Raw genomic sequence first — 16,413 nt, forward strand, 5'->3', positions numbered from 1 at the left:
GGAGGGAAGGAAAGACAGCAGGGACGTTGTGGTGACAGGGCCCAGGGCTGCTGGGGAGCATCATCCTTTTGCACATTTTCTTTTGCACACTTTGACACAGTGGGCACAATCCAGGTCAGAGCTCTCCATTGCCTAGGAGTCCTTTAGGCCAACACAAACAAGCCAAAGGTTCTCTGTTGTTTGTTCTCAGTATCCAGAGTCATGGACTGGAACCAGGAGAATGGAAATCAGCTCTGTCCTGGAAGCCACTGGCCTTGAGTTTAACAAAAGCCACCTCAAGTGTAGGAGAAAGCTAGTGTGTGGGAACTGCCCAGAGTTGGGGTGTCTGAGGACAGCTGATAACTGATTAGCCTGCTGATCCTCCCACAGAGAGTTCCCAGGCCTTGCAAGGGTAACATCTCACTGAATACGGAGACGTCCCCCGTCCTCTGATAACACACTGATGAACTTCTGGGGCTTTGAACAGTTCCTGGACGTGGGGGTCAGCAGGCATTTCTCTGGCGGAAGCCTGGACACGTGTCACGGCCAGAGCTTATGTCGGAGAAATCTGTTATGCTTGAACCCTCACAGATGCAGACAGATGTGTCAGCATCCAAGGTAAAACAGCTGAGGTTAGACAGCCGGTCAAGGGAAAACACCATGATGACAGAGAGGGACAACATGACCCAGAGCTGGCTGACCCGGAGCTGTCACTTGTCATGAACCAGAGTAAAGGAAGTAACACAGTCTTCACAGAGGAGCTCTCTGCCCAGTTCCCAGCTTCAGGTCACATGAGAGGGAAACATGTTGTGTGAACAATTATTTGACAAAATAAATCACGAAAGGGATCCCTTACATTGTGTAGCCATTTGATTTAATGGAAGGACTTCTACCACCCACACCACTGTCTACTTCATCTCTGCCATCAAAGTGCTAAGTAAATGCCACAGCGTATAATTTGTTGTTGTAAGTATAATTACAAAAGTAATTCCAAGTATATATTCTGGTCTTGCCATGATTGTCATTTTTATCCCCCAAACAAGAGGAAGAGAACAAGGCACAGAATTAGAGGCCTTTAGATGTCTGAGATGAAGCAGGTTCTCTTAAAAATGGCTGTATAAACAAGCCTGGAACAGCGGCAGTATCAGTGGAAATGTAGTTCCTAAACGAGGAACTACAATTAATGCCCCTGGGAGAAGGAGAATCTCCTACCCCAGGGATGAGCTCACCTACTGACTGCCCAATGACAAGTGATCAGCCTTGAAACCATACATACACCACCAACAAAAATGGACTCAGTGGGTTGTATTTACATGCTTGAACATACATATACATATCGTATGAAACAAAAATAATCAAAGAAAAAGAGGCTATCAACTTGAGAAAGGTGGGGGATGCAGGAGGGAGTGGAAGGAAGAGTACCTCAGAGGAGCTGGAGGAAGGGAGTAATATAATTTGATGTCAATTAGAAACACATTTTTAAAAAGATAAAATTAAAGCCAACCACCATACTCCTTAAAAAGAAATAAAAGGGCTGGAGAGATGGCTCAGAGGTTAAGAGCATTGCCTGTTCTTCCAAAGGTCCTGAGTTCAATTCCCAGCAACCACATGGTGGCTCACAACCATCTGTAATGGAGTCTGGTGCCCTCTTCTGGCCACCAGGCATACACACAGACAGAATATTGTATACATAATAAATAAAATAAATATTTCTAAAAAAAAAAAAGAAATAAAAGACACGAAAGAGGTGAGTGTAAATATGCTCGTAGTCATAGGGGCTCCCAGGGTGAGCTTAAATCAAACTTTTCAGGGTTTGTTGACAGCACCCGATAAATTCAAAGGTTCATGTTTGTCTCCCAAAGCATAGCCATGCAAGTGAAATTAGGCTAAAAATACAAACGTGACACTTACTGATTCCTTGAAAGAGTTCCTCAATATTAATGGCGTTCTTCGCACTTGTTTCCACCACGATGGCACCTATGGATTCAGCATATTCCTTAGCATCCTTCAGGGGCACCTCCCTGGAAAAGAGGTCAAGCCCGTTAAGAAACGAACGCTTGCTTGTGAACCACAGATACTCAAGAAAGCAAAGAAACAGCACTCGTGGAAACAGCACCTTGGCTTTCCTACAGGATAGTAACTTTATCATTCATCAAGAACTGAAGACCTACAAGGGGGACACCTTAGAAACCAGTCTTGACCAGGCATGGTGGTCCCTGCCTTTAATTCCAGTAGGTGGATGTCTGTGAGTTAAGGTCTACATAGTGAGTTCCAGAACAGCCAGGGACACAGAGAGAGCCCTTCTCAAAAGGAAGAGGGAAAAGGAGAAGGAGTTGGTCTCTGGCAACCACGGACAAGATATGCATCTATAAAACAGTGCTATCTCCACAAGTAAATTCCTAGACTGGAGAGAAAATGGTTTTAAGTGTTGACTATGGATATTTCAGAAGTTTAAATGTCTGTTCCTCACATTGAAATTTAATTGCCATTAAGAAAATATCGAGGGGTGAGACCTCTAAGAGGATTAAGCTAGAGGGCTGGGATCAATGATTTATGAAAGAGTGAGTTCAACCCCACTTCTGCCTCTTTGCCCTTCCACCTGTGAAGATCGGAGCTCTCCTTCCCATGGGCCAACATGGTGCAAACATTTTCTTGGAATCGAAACCACCAGACTTGCCAGTGATACTAAAGTGTGCCTTGATACTGAATTTCCCAAGCTCCAGATTTGTGAGTCTGTATATCTTGCACAAATCATCCAGCCAATGGTATTCTGTTACAGACTATGGCGGGCTAGTTTCAACCTTTCTTTTCTATAACATGACTCAACATTAACAACAATATACTGTGTGTGCACAAGTGTATAGCTTCTGGCATGTCACATATGACAGTTTTGACACATCTGAAGGTTCAACATCCATGTACTCAAGTAATGGCGGTTAAAAAAAAATACACCAAATCACCAAATGACTTCCTAAATGATGCTGTACAACAAGCTATTGACACCGTGAAAAGGAATGAGGATGGCTCCTAGAGGCTCCTATGTTTGAATGCTCGGTCCCCAGTTGTTGGGACTCTTTGGAAAGGATTAGGAGGTGTGACCTTGTTAGAGGAGGTGTGTCACTGGGGGTAGGCTTTGGGGTTTCAAAAGAAGCCACTCTCGGTGTACTCCCTTGCTTTCTGCTTGCAGACCAAGAGGTGAGCTCTAAGCTACTCCAGCACATGGACTCTGACCCTCTGGAACTACAAGCCCAATTAAACACTTCCTTTTACAAGTTGCCTTTGGTCACGGTGCTTTATGAGAGCGATAGGCACGTAATGAACACATACAGCATTTACATCACACTCATATAAATACTCTGGAGATGGTTTAACATGCCAGGTAGTGGGGGAGGTGGCTACTAAGGGGGTTGAGCACCTGTGGACTCTGGAGCCTGATGAGCTCCAAGAACTAACCCCAGAGGACACCAAGAGACAGCACAAACATAAAATCTGACATGATCTGATGTTCGGCAATGAAAATCTTGTGACCATGAGGCACCATGGCAAGTCCGAACCTTAACCTTTCTTAGATGTTTCTTGCCAAAGCTTTAGGGTGTAGCAATCTAGAAAGGAAGTAACTGATCTGTGTTCAGTGTGAAGATACCGTGGTGACTCCAAAGATAAAGATGACAGTTCTTAGTCTCCAAACTCTGTGTGCTTACTTAGTGAATGTTTACTGAGTGGCTGTTGAATTCAGGCCCTCCTCTGGGGGCTAGGGCAGACTTGTTTTAAGGATCTGCATGTTAGACCAGAGACAAAGTGCATCCACAGACATTTGAATTCACACTGAAGCACTACACTTGAGGAGTAGAGGGGGTGGAACACGATCCTTGTAGAGATGGGAATCAGGGAACTCCTCTTGGAGACAGTCATCTGTGGCCAGAAAAAAAAAAAAGCCAAGTGTGGTCAGAAAAGGGAGTGTGCACACATTTCCTGATATTCTTAAGAACAGATTCCATATCCAGTACTGCCTGAGTGACATAGTGCTCACACATGAATGGCAGAGTCGGAATGGACAAAGGGAGGTCTGAATGACTGGTGCTGAGACAAAGGGAGTCCAGTGGAACTGAGGCAGATAGGGAGGAAGGCACACCATGCCTGCTTTGTGTCCAGTGGATTCTCAAGGACAGGAAGAGATAGGGATACCTCTACAATTATGAAAAACACAATGCAGCAAATGGGCTAGGGACTAGGGGCTTAGAAAGAGGAATCTGGAAGCTCTTCTACGGCTGGATAATACATCGGAATAAAATGACAATAGGAAAGAAGTGAGAGGAGGCAGAAAGCGGACTCTGGGAATGAAGATGAAGAGACAGAATTCATTTCCGTCCCTCTTCTCCCCTCCTTCACACAACAGGTGTGAGAAGTTGTCTGGAAATGTGTATATCGGGACTTATATTCCTTATGAAGTCTGTCTAAGTTTGCTTCTATCACCATGGCCAGAGCAACTTGGGGGAGGGAGGAAAGGGCTTGCCCTTGGGACACTTCCATGTCCCAATCCTAGTGTATCAGTGAGGGAAGTCAGGTCAAGAGCTGAAGCAGAGGCCATGGAGGTAGCTGCTGACGAGCCTGCTCCCCGTGGCTATCTTATACCTCTCGGTGGGTTGGGCCGTCACACATCAATCATCAATCAAGAAAATCCCCTATATAGACTTGCTTACAGACCAATCAGATACAGGCATTTTCTGCATGCTGAACTTCCTCTTCCCAGTTGTCCCTAGCTTCTGTCAAGTGGACAAAAGCAAACAAAAAATCCCGCCACCAACAACAACCAGGACAAGGCCCAAACATAAGACAGGAAAACTTCCCAGGTCCTAGCTGTAGAAGGGTCCAACTAGAACCTGCCACACTAAAAGAAGTTGTCCCAAGACTAAGTCAGACAGAAGACGCTTCCTGGGTCTATTCTTGGGAGTCTTCACTTCCTATGTCTTCCTTACTAGAGTCACTGGAGGATCCGCTTTGCTGTCCCTACCCAAGGAGCTTCTGGCCTCCGGCAGTGACTACTCTGGAGTTTTTGTTGGCAAGTTCTTTGCATGTGGAAGATTCCTGAAGGTGTTTGGTTTAGCATGTCAGCCTATTTCTAAATTTCATCCTGAAGTCTTTATTAAACCATATACAGAAGAGAGGGCACCTCTGCCTGAAGGAGAGGCGGTTAACTCTGCTACCTGCTCCTGTCTCTCTGTGCATGGAGTTGGGGCAGATGGCAATCACACAAGCTTCAGAGAACCCGCTAGAGAGATTGCACACAATATCATTGCCTCCTCAACTTTGTTACTGTCCAACTGTGGCACAAGGCAGTACGGTTTCTGCCAGGATTAAGGTAAAGACAAGGCAGTCACCGTGCGTGACATAATCTGAAATAGGACAAGGGTAAGCTGAGTATAGTCAGTTCTTCTGGGCCTTGAAATGGAGAGAAAGCAAAGGCAACTTCAAACTCCTTGCATGCTTAGAATGGGTTTCCTTAAATAAATAACCGGTCCAGGCTGTCACTACTGATGAGAAATGCAGGGGGGGATGGCATCCTGGTCCCTTGCACAAGCCCCCTAACCATGCAAACACACACCATCCAACCTGCATACTGTTCCTCCCATCACTATCACGGGCAAAGAATACGTGGTGCACTCAGGCTATCTCAGATTATCAAACACAGGAGTCAAGATGGTATGGAGGGAGGGGTGCACTCCATGCTCCGGTCAAAATAAATGACGCAGGCTTCACGGTCGTCTTGTGTTCACACATCTGAAGTTTGTCCATAGGCACTGAACTGTAACCTAGTTTGCCTTGCAAGCAACCTGCAGCCCAGTGTGATAAGAAGCATCAGAGCCTCAGTCAGCCACAACTGAGCCGTATGCGACTAAGACAGATATGAGAAGTAGCCAATCAGCTGTCCGTCTACCCCACTTTCACTTTTGTATTTTATTTCCTTTTCTCTGGCTTTATGTATAACCTGATTGGCTGGACCTTTTGAAGATGGGATTGCTGTCTGATCCAAGAATTTAACAAAGAAATCAAATTAAGATCTATAAAACTAGATTTGCTGGTGTATGTGGGGACGTGCTGGTCCATGTTGCTGGGGATAAAACCCAGGGAGGGTCTCATGAATGCTAGGCTTCACCACTAACTGCACCCCTGGCATGTAGTTTTTATTTTATTTATATGTGAATGATATATGTATGGCCTGGCACACGCGCGCGCGCGCGCGCACACACACACACACACACACAAATTACCTTTTAATATAAAAAATTAAAAGTACACTTGTGTTCTTTGCCTGGAATTCCCAACATAGAGGTTCCCAAACTGGCAAGCATCAGAGTGATAAGATTGTCTCTTATTAATGAAGCATTACAGCTGGCCACACAGAATTTGATAGTGTGGGGTCTATAGACAGCTGCAGAATTAGGCTGGTTCCCCAAGAAACCACTCTGAAGTTAGGGACAGACTTCTAGCCACACCCCCAACCTGAACTGTGGATTTAACCAAACATGACTCAATGATGAAGTCTGCAGCAAACAAGGGCAAAACCAACCTCGTGCACAGGAGGCCTGGGGAGCTACTGCCAGTGCGGAACCCCCAAAGAGTGCCACAAACTCCTCCCTGACCCTCAGAACAAGACCTATGTGTCTCTCCATTTGGCTGTTCAGAGTTTGCAGCCTTCATAACTAGCAATAATTCTGAGTAAGTGCTTTCCTGTGTTCTTTCTAGCAGGTACCATGAGGGAGGTCATGGGAGCCCTGTAATTTACAGTCTGCTGGGGCAAAATGGTGGGTAATTTGGGGGTACTGGAGATTCACAGCTGGAGTCTGAACTAGGGCATAACGTGGTCCCGAGCCTCTCAGTGGGTGGACTTCTTACCAATCCTGGTCTCTGTCAGAAAGGAACAGAACTGCAAGGTACTAGCTGCTGTCAGAAGAGTGCTCATGGACAGCCTGGGAGAAGATCCTTGGCAAGGTGAGAACATATTGAGTCCTGTGCAGTGGTGCATACACGGGGACTCCTCAGCTCTGTTTCAGGGGTAGCCACGGCACACGCTGAAAAGTTGCTGCGACTGGTCTTCTGTAATTATGACTGGTAAGGGCTATAATATCCAGTGTGTGTGTGTGTGTGTGTGTGTGTGTATGTGTGCGCGTGTGCATATGGGTGTTTTGCCTGCGTATATGTCTGTGCACCTCAGACTTGTCTGGTGCCCAAAGGGCCAGAAGAGATCTATGTATCCCCTGGAACTGGAATGAAAGATGGTTGTGAGCTGCCATGTGAGTACTGGGAAATGAACGTGGGTCCTCCAAAAGAGCAGCAAGTGCTATTAACCACTGAGTCACCCAGCCCTGATGTCCAGTGTTTCGATAACTCTTCAACAAATACCGAGTATCTGCTATATGTTGGCCATTGTGACGGGCATTGAAGCAGCTAAAACCTGAAGCTAGCTCGACACGGTCAAGATGCAAACAGGCAGTTGACTTTGATGGCAGCGCTACCTTTAGAATTTCTAGTCCATGCTACGTACAGAATCACCGAGAAGTTACAAGCTGGAAAGTATCGTTAGGGTCCCCTCCTTCATCCTCTTTCCAAGCAGACCATATCCTGTAAGCCCCTGCAATGTCAGCATTCCCCGGGGGTTCTGGTGAGACTACTTAAGTCCACAGCTTTTAGTACAGCTGGGGCGAGCTAGCTGGAGGATGAAGGCTGAAATCAGACTAAGGACCAGGCTCCATGCTTCACGGATCTGTGGGAAGCAGGCACAGCTGGGGAAAGAGAAAAGGCAGAGGCCATGGAGGCCTTGGATCCAGAATGGTACATCTGGAACAGCTGGCTTCCAACGTTCCTCACTGTTCGCCTCTTTATTTGGTAACTGCCTAGCTATCAGACCTGAATTCCAGGACGGACTCTCCTGCTACTCGTCATCAGAATATATCAGGAGTCTGTTGCATCCACGGCCGAGCACCGTGAGCTCCTGAGCTGCAGAGAACGAGGCTCCACCTCCACTCAGTTCTTTCCCAACAGTGGGTAAGGGTGTGGCAGGATCCAGCCCATTTCGGACGGCAAAGGTTCTGGCATGATTCTTTCTTGTCCCTGAGTGACCAGACCTGGACGAGTGGGGTAGTCCTCATAGTAACGACAATCAGAGGATCTTCTCACTAGATTTTAAGTGGGAGCCTGAAATGCTTAAACTAAAAAGATTAGTGACACTTACTTCTGAGATAAGGCTCCGGACCTGTAGCCCAGGCAAGCCTGGAACTGAATATGTAGGCCAGACTAGGTTGGCTTTTAATTAGAGTCAATCTTTCTGCCTAACACCTCCATCTGCCATTACCAGTGTGTACTGTCAAGCCTGGGGAAAAGATTTAAAAACAAAACAAAGCCAGAAAGTTTGAATTTGAGTGGAAGGGTCCAGCCTCAGCTAAGCCAGTCCCAGTCTCAAACAAACAACAAAAGACCCAAAGCAAATAAAGGAAAATGCCTTGGGAATGAAGAAATCGGAGCTGTAAGAGATTATTTTAAAGGGAAACAAAATCGCTTTGCCTTTTAAGAAATTCTCAGGTGATTTTGGCTGTAGTGGTACGCCGGCCAGACAGAACCATAGTTTTGTTCTAGGGCAGACACGCTCACTGCAGGTCTTCGGATGTGGTCAGTGAACAGCTCTTAATGCCAGCCAGCAAATCCCCTCAGCTGCCATCCCCAGTAAGAGGAGGAAGTCAGGAGGGGCCATGTGGACCTAACAGGAAGTGTGGTCATTGCTGAGGCCACTGAGAAACTCAGGAAGGTACAAATCCGCCCGTCCTTCCAAGTGGACTGCGAAGAGGTTTCTCGGGTGAAGGTAACACCAAAAGGAAGGCTCCTTGAGGGCCCAGCTCTTGGACTTACCAGCCTGGGTGTTATCAAGTTCTGGACAGCAGCCAGTTCTGTGTCCCTTGGACTCAGGCAGAAAGCCCTGAGTTGGTCACTTGTACTGGGAGATTTCTCTGCAGGGGACAGAGATCAGGAACACTGTGTTCTCACCTCTAGAATTTCAACCCGCCTGCCTGCGCTGCCCAATAGGGGGTCTTTGTTTTGTTGTGCAAGGGTGTTACCCAGCAACGTGGCAACTGACTCACTTCAGTTTCAGGAATATTCAAGTACCCAGGGGCCTCCTCCCCCAACACCAGGGGGTCAGCGAGGAGGGGTCCGTTCAGTGGGTCTCAGCCAGGACAATGCATCCTGTTTCTGGGGAGTCTGTGGGAGACTGAGTGAATGGAGCCTTCAGGAAGGGCAGCATTCCAGCTACAGGTTTTAGGCCAGAAATGCTTGCTGGCAGCAAAGTTCAAGTACCCAGATGAGCAGGTGAACAGGCTCAGGCACCAAGCATTGCTCAAGGAGCAAGGGCAACCGCTTGCTTAACCCTGAAGCCTTAGCCCTGCACTTGTTCATTCGACCAGACCTTCCAGTGCAGCGCCCTGGTGCTATGAAATGCTCACACGGTTACATCAATGTCTCTCGAATAAATACTCATGAAGCTGCCTCAGCAACTGTGACAACAGGGTGCCATCTTCTTACAGAATTTTCAGAAGATAGAATTCAAACGCCAGGAAGGCTCCTCGTCCTGACCAGTAGGGGACAGGCAACTAAGGGACACAACAGCGGGTTAGCCATTCGCTAAGAACATTCATTTCAGTAAATGGCCCCACAAATAAAACAGTCACATTTTGTATGTTTTTTTTTTTAAGAAACCTTACACTAATTCTGAGCAATTATTTTATTCATGGGTGGCAAGTAAGTTTTCATAAGCCAAGACGCTTTTTCTGAAATTTTCTTATGTATCTTCCCTTCCTAGTTGGTTACTGGTGTTGTCTTTTTTTTCTTATTGATTGGTAAATGTTCTTCACATACTAGGAAACTTAGCCTTCTGTCAAATGTTTTCCATAGTTTTTTCAACATGTCATAGTTAGGTCTTCTTTGTGGCATTTTTTTTCTGATAAGTTTTTTGTGTGGTCAGTCCTTTTAAAAGAAGTGTGTGTGTGTGTGTGTGTGTGTGTGTGTGTGTGTGTGTGTGCCCGCCCGAGTATATTATGTGCACTACATGAGTACAGTGCCCCTGGAGGCACGAAGGGGTCAGGTTCTCTGGAACAGCAGACTGTCAGCTGCCATGTGAATGCTGAGAACTGAACCCAGGTTCTCTGCAAGAGCAGCCAGTTCTCGAAACTGCTGAGCTCGCCACCTCCTGCCCAGTCGGCCAGTCTTACTAATCACTTTCCTCGCCGCCGTCTGGGTTTCATATCATACTTAAATAACTCACTTTAGCTCCAAGATTTTGTTTTGTTTTGTTTTTGGTTGGTTGGTTTCGGGGACAGGGGTTACTTATCTGTTTGTTTTCGTTTTGTTTTTAGAGACTGGGTTTCTCTGTTACTAGCCCTGGCTGGCCTAGAACTCATTCTGTAGACCAGGCTGGCCTCAAACTCACGTCTGCCTGCCTCTCTCTGCCTCCCAAGCGCTGGGATTAAAGGCATTCGCCACTACCACCTGGCCCAAGATTTTCTTTAATTCTCTGTTTTCTTTCTTTGTTTAACTGGACTGAAGTTACAATCAGTTGGGAGCCACCATGCTGGGTGCTGGGAAGTGAACCTGGGTCTTGCGGAAGAGCAGTCAGTGCTCTTAACCACTGAGCCATTTCTCCCGCCCCATTTCAACTTTTATGGTCTATTAATTTTCTATTGAAATATTTGTTCTACTTTTCTTTTATCTTTTTTCCTTTCCCATAGCTAGTTAGTTACTTTGACAGTATTGAATGACACCTTTTCTACACCATTTTTCAGTATCATCTGTGTGATTAAATCAGGTTTCCTTGCATATTCCATCTCGGCCCCTGGCTCTCTGCTGGCCACTAGTCCTTTCTGTGCTACTCCATGGCTCTGCCCCTGTGTCTAGTAACCTCAGTATCTGTCATGATTTGATGGCTTCTATCCCAGATGCCCAAACAGAACTTTTTTATCTGTCTGCTGCTTCTAGATGAGTTTTGGGACCATCCTCCAAAGCGGTTCCTATGTAGGTAACTGATCTGATACTTTGGTGGATTCATGGGCTCACTTGGAGCAAACCGACATCTTTATAATACTGAGTCCCCCAGCCTAGGAGGAAAGGAGACATTATCTTCATCTAAGTCTTCTTACATGTCCTGCAATGGCGGTGTAAAGTTTAATCTGTGGTGACCTGCTCATTTCTTGCATGAATTCATTCCTAAAATTTAAGTTTTCCAAATCTATCAGGCGGTGGTAGCGCACGCCTTTAATCCCAGCATTTGGGAGGCAGAGGCAGGTGGATTTCTGTGAGTTTGAGGCCAGCCTGGTCTACAAGAGCTAGTTCCAGGACAGGCTCCAAAGCCACAGAAAAACCCTATCTCAAAAAAAATTCAAAATTTAAAATATTACATATATATAAAGGAGTGATAGTAGGTATTTTATGTATTATGATAATGAAGAGTAGTTTCTACTTTTATTTTCTCACGGGTTATTATTTATATGTAGGTACAAGAATACATTGCCTATTCTAATAGCTATCAGGAAATAATCTTGGTTTTCCTAATCCTTCTAACACTGAAAAAAAAATCCCCTGAGAACGGATATCGCATTGTTTGCTCATCCCACAGACGGACCTGAGGGAACTGTTTGTGAGCAGGCAGCATGCGAGTATATATAGAGAGAGCGCGCGATGTGTAAGCGCTGCCGGTGGCGCTGCCAGTGGCACAGCCGGGGCAGGAAAAACAGTCCACAGAGAGAGAGTGAGCTGACTGTGTCTTCCGAGGCGTGTTCGGGCGCTTTGGAGCAGGCATAGAAAAGTCATCGTTTGCTCAGAAAAGTGAGCACCTTAAGTTACAGAGCCAAGCGTCTTCACGCTAAGGATGTGGAAGGAGAGAACTCGGGGCCCTCTCCAGACAGCCACGAGCCCTTCAAGCTCCCTTACCCACACCATCGAGTATTTTTGAACTTCTTAGACACCAAGAGCGCGGTGTCTCCTGGGAGAGCCCCAGAACTCAGCCCAGAAGCGTGCTTCCCAACAACTTTTTACGTTTTTGAAAGCTGGAGAGTAATCCTGGAAGGGGGTGGGCTCTGATGCGCCCAGCCAGTTGCGTTTTAGACTATTTACAATGTGACGCTTCGAAACCAAGAGTCTGGAAACCGGTATCGAGACGAACACGTGAAAATTGTGACAGACAGCCACCACCCAGACACCGTTCTGTGGCGGAGAAAAAGGAAGGAACAACAGTCAGGAACTCTGCCTCAAACTGGTCTAGTGATTTCTAGCGGGTCCAGTAGGTTCCTTAACCTCTGTATTCGCAAAACTAATCATTTTACCTTCTGCTACACTCTTAGACTATATAGCATTTAGCATCTCATTTAAGTACCATGTGCTATATGTTGCTTTTTTTTCTCAACCAATTGTTCCAATATTAAGCTTAAAAGATCAACCAAGGACCCAGAGATGGCCCAGCAGGTTAGCCTGCCTGCCACCAAGCTGGACACCTCGAGTTCAATCCCTGGGATCCACATGGTAGAAGGAGAGAACAGCTTCCTCCAGTTTTTTCCTAATTTTCACATGCATGCTGGGGTATTTACGGACATGTGTGTACACATATATTCACATACGCACAAGATGAATAAATGCAAAATAAAAAGAAGAGCCAGGCTGTCCCCAATAGCACAGCAACAGTCAACAGGAGACGGCTGTTAAATGCCTAGTGGGGCTATTTTCATCAAAACCATCCCACATTTAAGGTGTTCCAGCCAAAAGCGCCAGGAAACATTCACAACATTCCATCAGATCAAGCGGAGGAAGGGTGTGCGGGGAGTGGGGAGGATCTGCAGAGGCCGCACTGGCTCTAAAGCGGATTCTCATACTTCCCCACTGAGATGAATAATCAGAGTCTGTTGTACTCTCATCGGTGTGGATGTTTTCCCAAAACCAAAAAAGTCCGTGTGACACAGAGACACAGCCATTCTGGCAATGCTGAGAGCAGCAAAATCCTCAGCTCTTATGGACGCTCAGCTCCGTTTACTTGAGGGAGGAACTAAAGCCAAATCGCCTTCTTTTGAGAAAGGGAGACTAATCGCCACCTTCAGAGTAAGCATCTAATTGGACAATGACCTGCTACAGTGATCCAAGTAAACCCTTTCGGTTACAGCACTTGACATAGGTACCCTGGGAAGAACTTCTGTTCCCATGAGGTCTGGCCTGCTTAATAATGTTGGCAGGAACAGCTATTCACCTGGGGCCAAATCCCTGGTGTCAAATTCAAGCAGGCAGTGTCGGGTTCTTGGCTGCAGACTTAAATGGGTTGTTTCTCATGAAGCATATTAGAATTTGGAATAGAAGTGGGACTGTAGAAGAAAACATGCGTTCTCTTAAAGGACTTGGTCCTTCCTTTTCCTCTAAAGACCGCTGCTCAAATCATTTCAGACTGGTCCTGAAGAGCCTGAAGAACCACCAGAAAGAACTGTGAGTTCTAGAATCCTGAGTTTTCCAAACCAATGCTCCCTCTCGCGAGAGTACCTTGTAGATCATTCCCCATCCTGGATCTGGTTTGGCATTTCATGTCTTAGGATATGTGACATAACATGAAGGTCAGGGACACAGACTCTGGGACAGGAGATGGGGTTAAAGCCATGCCATACATTATGTATGCCAGCTCAGGGCCTGGGACGAGCTCCTTATCTGGGCTGTGTTTCATCTCATCTCACGGAGCCTCTTGCATACGTAGGATGACGAAGGTTAGCCCACCCATGGATAATCACGGCTGGTGTACAGCTGGCCGTCAGTGCAGGTTGGAGGTGAGGGTGATGCGTTTGCTTTCAAGGGCTGGGAAGACAGCTCAGTGTCTATAGTGCTTGCACCTGCTGCTAAGTATGAGCACTCGGGTTCATACCCCCATTGCTTCTATAAAAGCACAGTGGGGTTGCACCGGAAACCCCAACTCTAGAGGATGGACACCAAGAGACAGACACATTACTAGGGTTTGCTAACCCGCCAATATTGCCAACATTGGCAATATTGAGTTCTGGGTTCAGTGAGAGACCCAGACCGGCAGGAAGAAGGAAATATCTGCACACACACACCACATATACCTAACCACACACACACACACACACACGCGCACACACGCGCGCACACACACACACACACACACACACACACACACACACACTCAATAAGTTGCTGTTAGCCTACTGACCAGATGAACAGTAGACAGAGCAATACAAGTAAAACAATATGTGCCATCAAGAATTTATCAAGGAGGGGCTGGAGAGACGGCTCAGTGACTAAGAACACTTATTGTTCTTGCAAAAGTACCTGGGGTCAGTTCCCAGGACCCATATGTGAGGTGGCTCACAGCCATCATTAACTTTAATTTCAGGGAATCCTATACCCTGTTCTGACCTCCATGTGCATAAGGCACACATGTGGTGCACATATATACACACAAGTAAAACACCTACACACATAAAATAAATCTTTTACAAAAAAAATGAACTTTGGGGATTTTTTAGGTCCTAAGAAAAGTTGCATTATAAGTTCTGAAACTCTTGGGCATAGAGAAACAAAGTAACTTTATATTCTAAGAAAATCTTTAAAAAACAAAAGGAATAGATTCTGCTCAATAACACAACCGTTTTTGAAACATTCTTTCCAGAGACATCCAAGGCTAGAAGGAAGCCTGTGTTCTAAACCAGGGTTAGAGGCATCAGCACAAAGAGTTCTTTATCTCAGAGGTGAGATACTTCAGTTAGCACGTATTGATGTATTTTCTAGCTCTGTTCATTGGAAGCGCTGAAAATCAAGGATAGCCCCACAGCACTGAACAGACTGTGGGCTTTATTTAATACCATTTTCTAGTGAAAGAAACCAGAGGTTCTCAAAGAAAAGCATGTGCAAGACAAACCTACTTGTCTTACGGTGCTAGCAATAAGGCACAAGGCCACAAGGGTCAACAGGGAAGGACTCCTGGTGGCCAAAACTGGAATAGTTTGAGCAAAACAAACAAAACCCACAAATTACTGCTTTCTAACAGAGAATAAAAGAAACCTAGTCCAACAGACCATTACACATCCTTACCCATACTGTTACACCTTCTCTGGGGCCAAAACATACTGGTTAAATATTACAGAGCACATCACAAGTCCATATCGCTTCCCAAGACTGAAGCCGCATGAATTAGGTCAGGTGGTGCTGGCGAAAGGATGGACAAGGGCGCTGCAGAACGGAATATCGACCTAGAAACAGATCTATATATATACTACACGTGGTATCAGCCTGAAACAGGGCTGGCTGCAGGTCAGTGGGGGAAAGAAAGGGCTGTATAAGCAATAAAGGTGAGACAGCCAGCCAGCTACAAGAAGGGGAAACACACAGTATAAATAAACAACAGCACATGACATAAAAACAATCACAAATTTGTAAGTCTGTGAAGGGTAGTTAACACAGAGGATCGATCACTAAGCTTAGGATTATGGGAAGATTCCTAATAAGAAACCTCTCCTGCCCCCTTGGAGAAGATATTTTAAACCCATACTAAAAACAAAGGAATAGCATTAAGTACATGTATTTAAAAAATATATCACAATAAATAAGATTTAAATTAACCACCCAATTGAGATCCTGTAAACGATTTGAAGAGGCATTTCACACAAAGGCAGACTTGAATGGCCTCCAGATACACGCAAAGTCACCCACTCTACTGGTAACAAAGGAAACGTGGGCTGAAGTTACTCTCAGATACCCTGACCTTGAAGTCTCACACGACTAGGCCAGGATGAAAGCCAAGCAGTCTCGCGCACTACTCGTGTCCACCCTGGAAAACACTGGCACTAACTCGTAAAACTTAAGACACCCTAAGAGTCAGCAATTAAACTGCTACCTCTACAGTCCAGAGGCATGCTCAAGCATGGCACTGAGATACAGATGAGGCTACCCAACCAGTGTCCAAGACAACCCATGCCAGGAACGACCCAGATGCCCATCGGCAGTAGGCTGCGTGGACACAAAACAGACCCACATTCAGACACCAGACGACAGTGAGCATTCACGGAGTGACTCTCACAAGCTGGTTTGGAACAGGAAACAAATCATCGCGCGATAAAACATTAATTATTCCTTTCACATAAAACTCGAAAGTGGGCAAGTCTCAACAATCAGTTGCTGAGAAATACAAACATGGATGTTGAGAACATAAGGAAAACAAAGCATGATTCTAAAGTTAGAACTCTGAGTGCTCCTGTGTGGAGGGCAGCCGCTGGAGCTGGGCAGGAAGTACTCTCTATTTTGTTTTTGTTTTGTTTTGTGTTTTGTTTTTTAAAAAAACATGTCATTCTTTAAACACCTACCAGTGTTTTATGGATTCGACTAAATGCTGTAAAACTGAAGAAAGAGACT

The 16,413-nt window shown here is 45.8% G+C and overlaps 1 protein-coding gene across 1 annotated transcript in view; it reads right to left on the minus strand.

Moving 5' to 3' along the window:
• Rab31 (RAB31, member RAS oncogene family) overlaps positions 1-16,413 on the minus strand; it is a 129,919-nt gene that overhangs the window by 14,729 nt on the left and 98,777 nt on the right. The window contains exon 6 of the mRNA XM_085695833.2: positions 1,891-2,000. Within this exon, the coding sequence (XP_085551959.1) occupies positions 1,891-2,000 (110 nt within the window). The remainder of the gene's footprint in view (positions 1-1,890; positions 2,001-16,413) is intronic.

The sequence above is a fragment of the Myodes glareolus genome, chromosome 1 (assembly GCF_982192425.1).
Source record: "Myodes glareolus chromosome 1, mMyoGla1.1, whole genome shotgun sequence".
In the NCBI taxonomy this organism is placed as follows: domain Eukaryota; kingdom Metazoa; phylum Chordata; class Mammalia; order Rodentia; family Cricetidae; genus Myodes; species Myodes glareolus.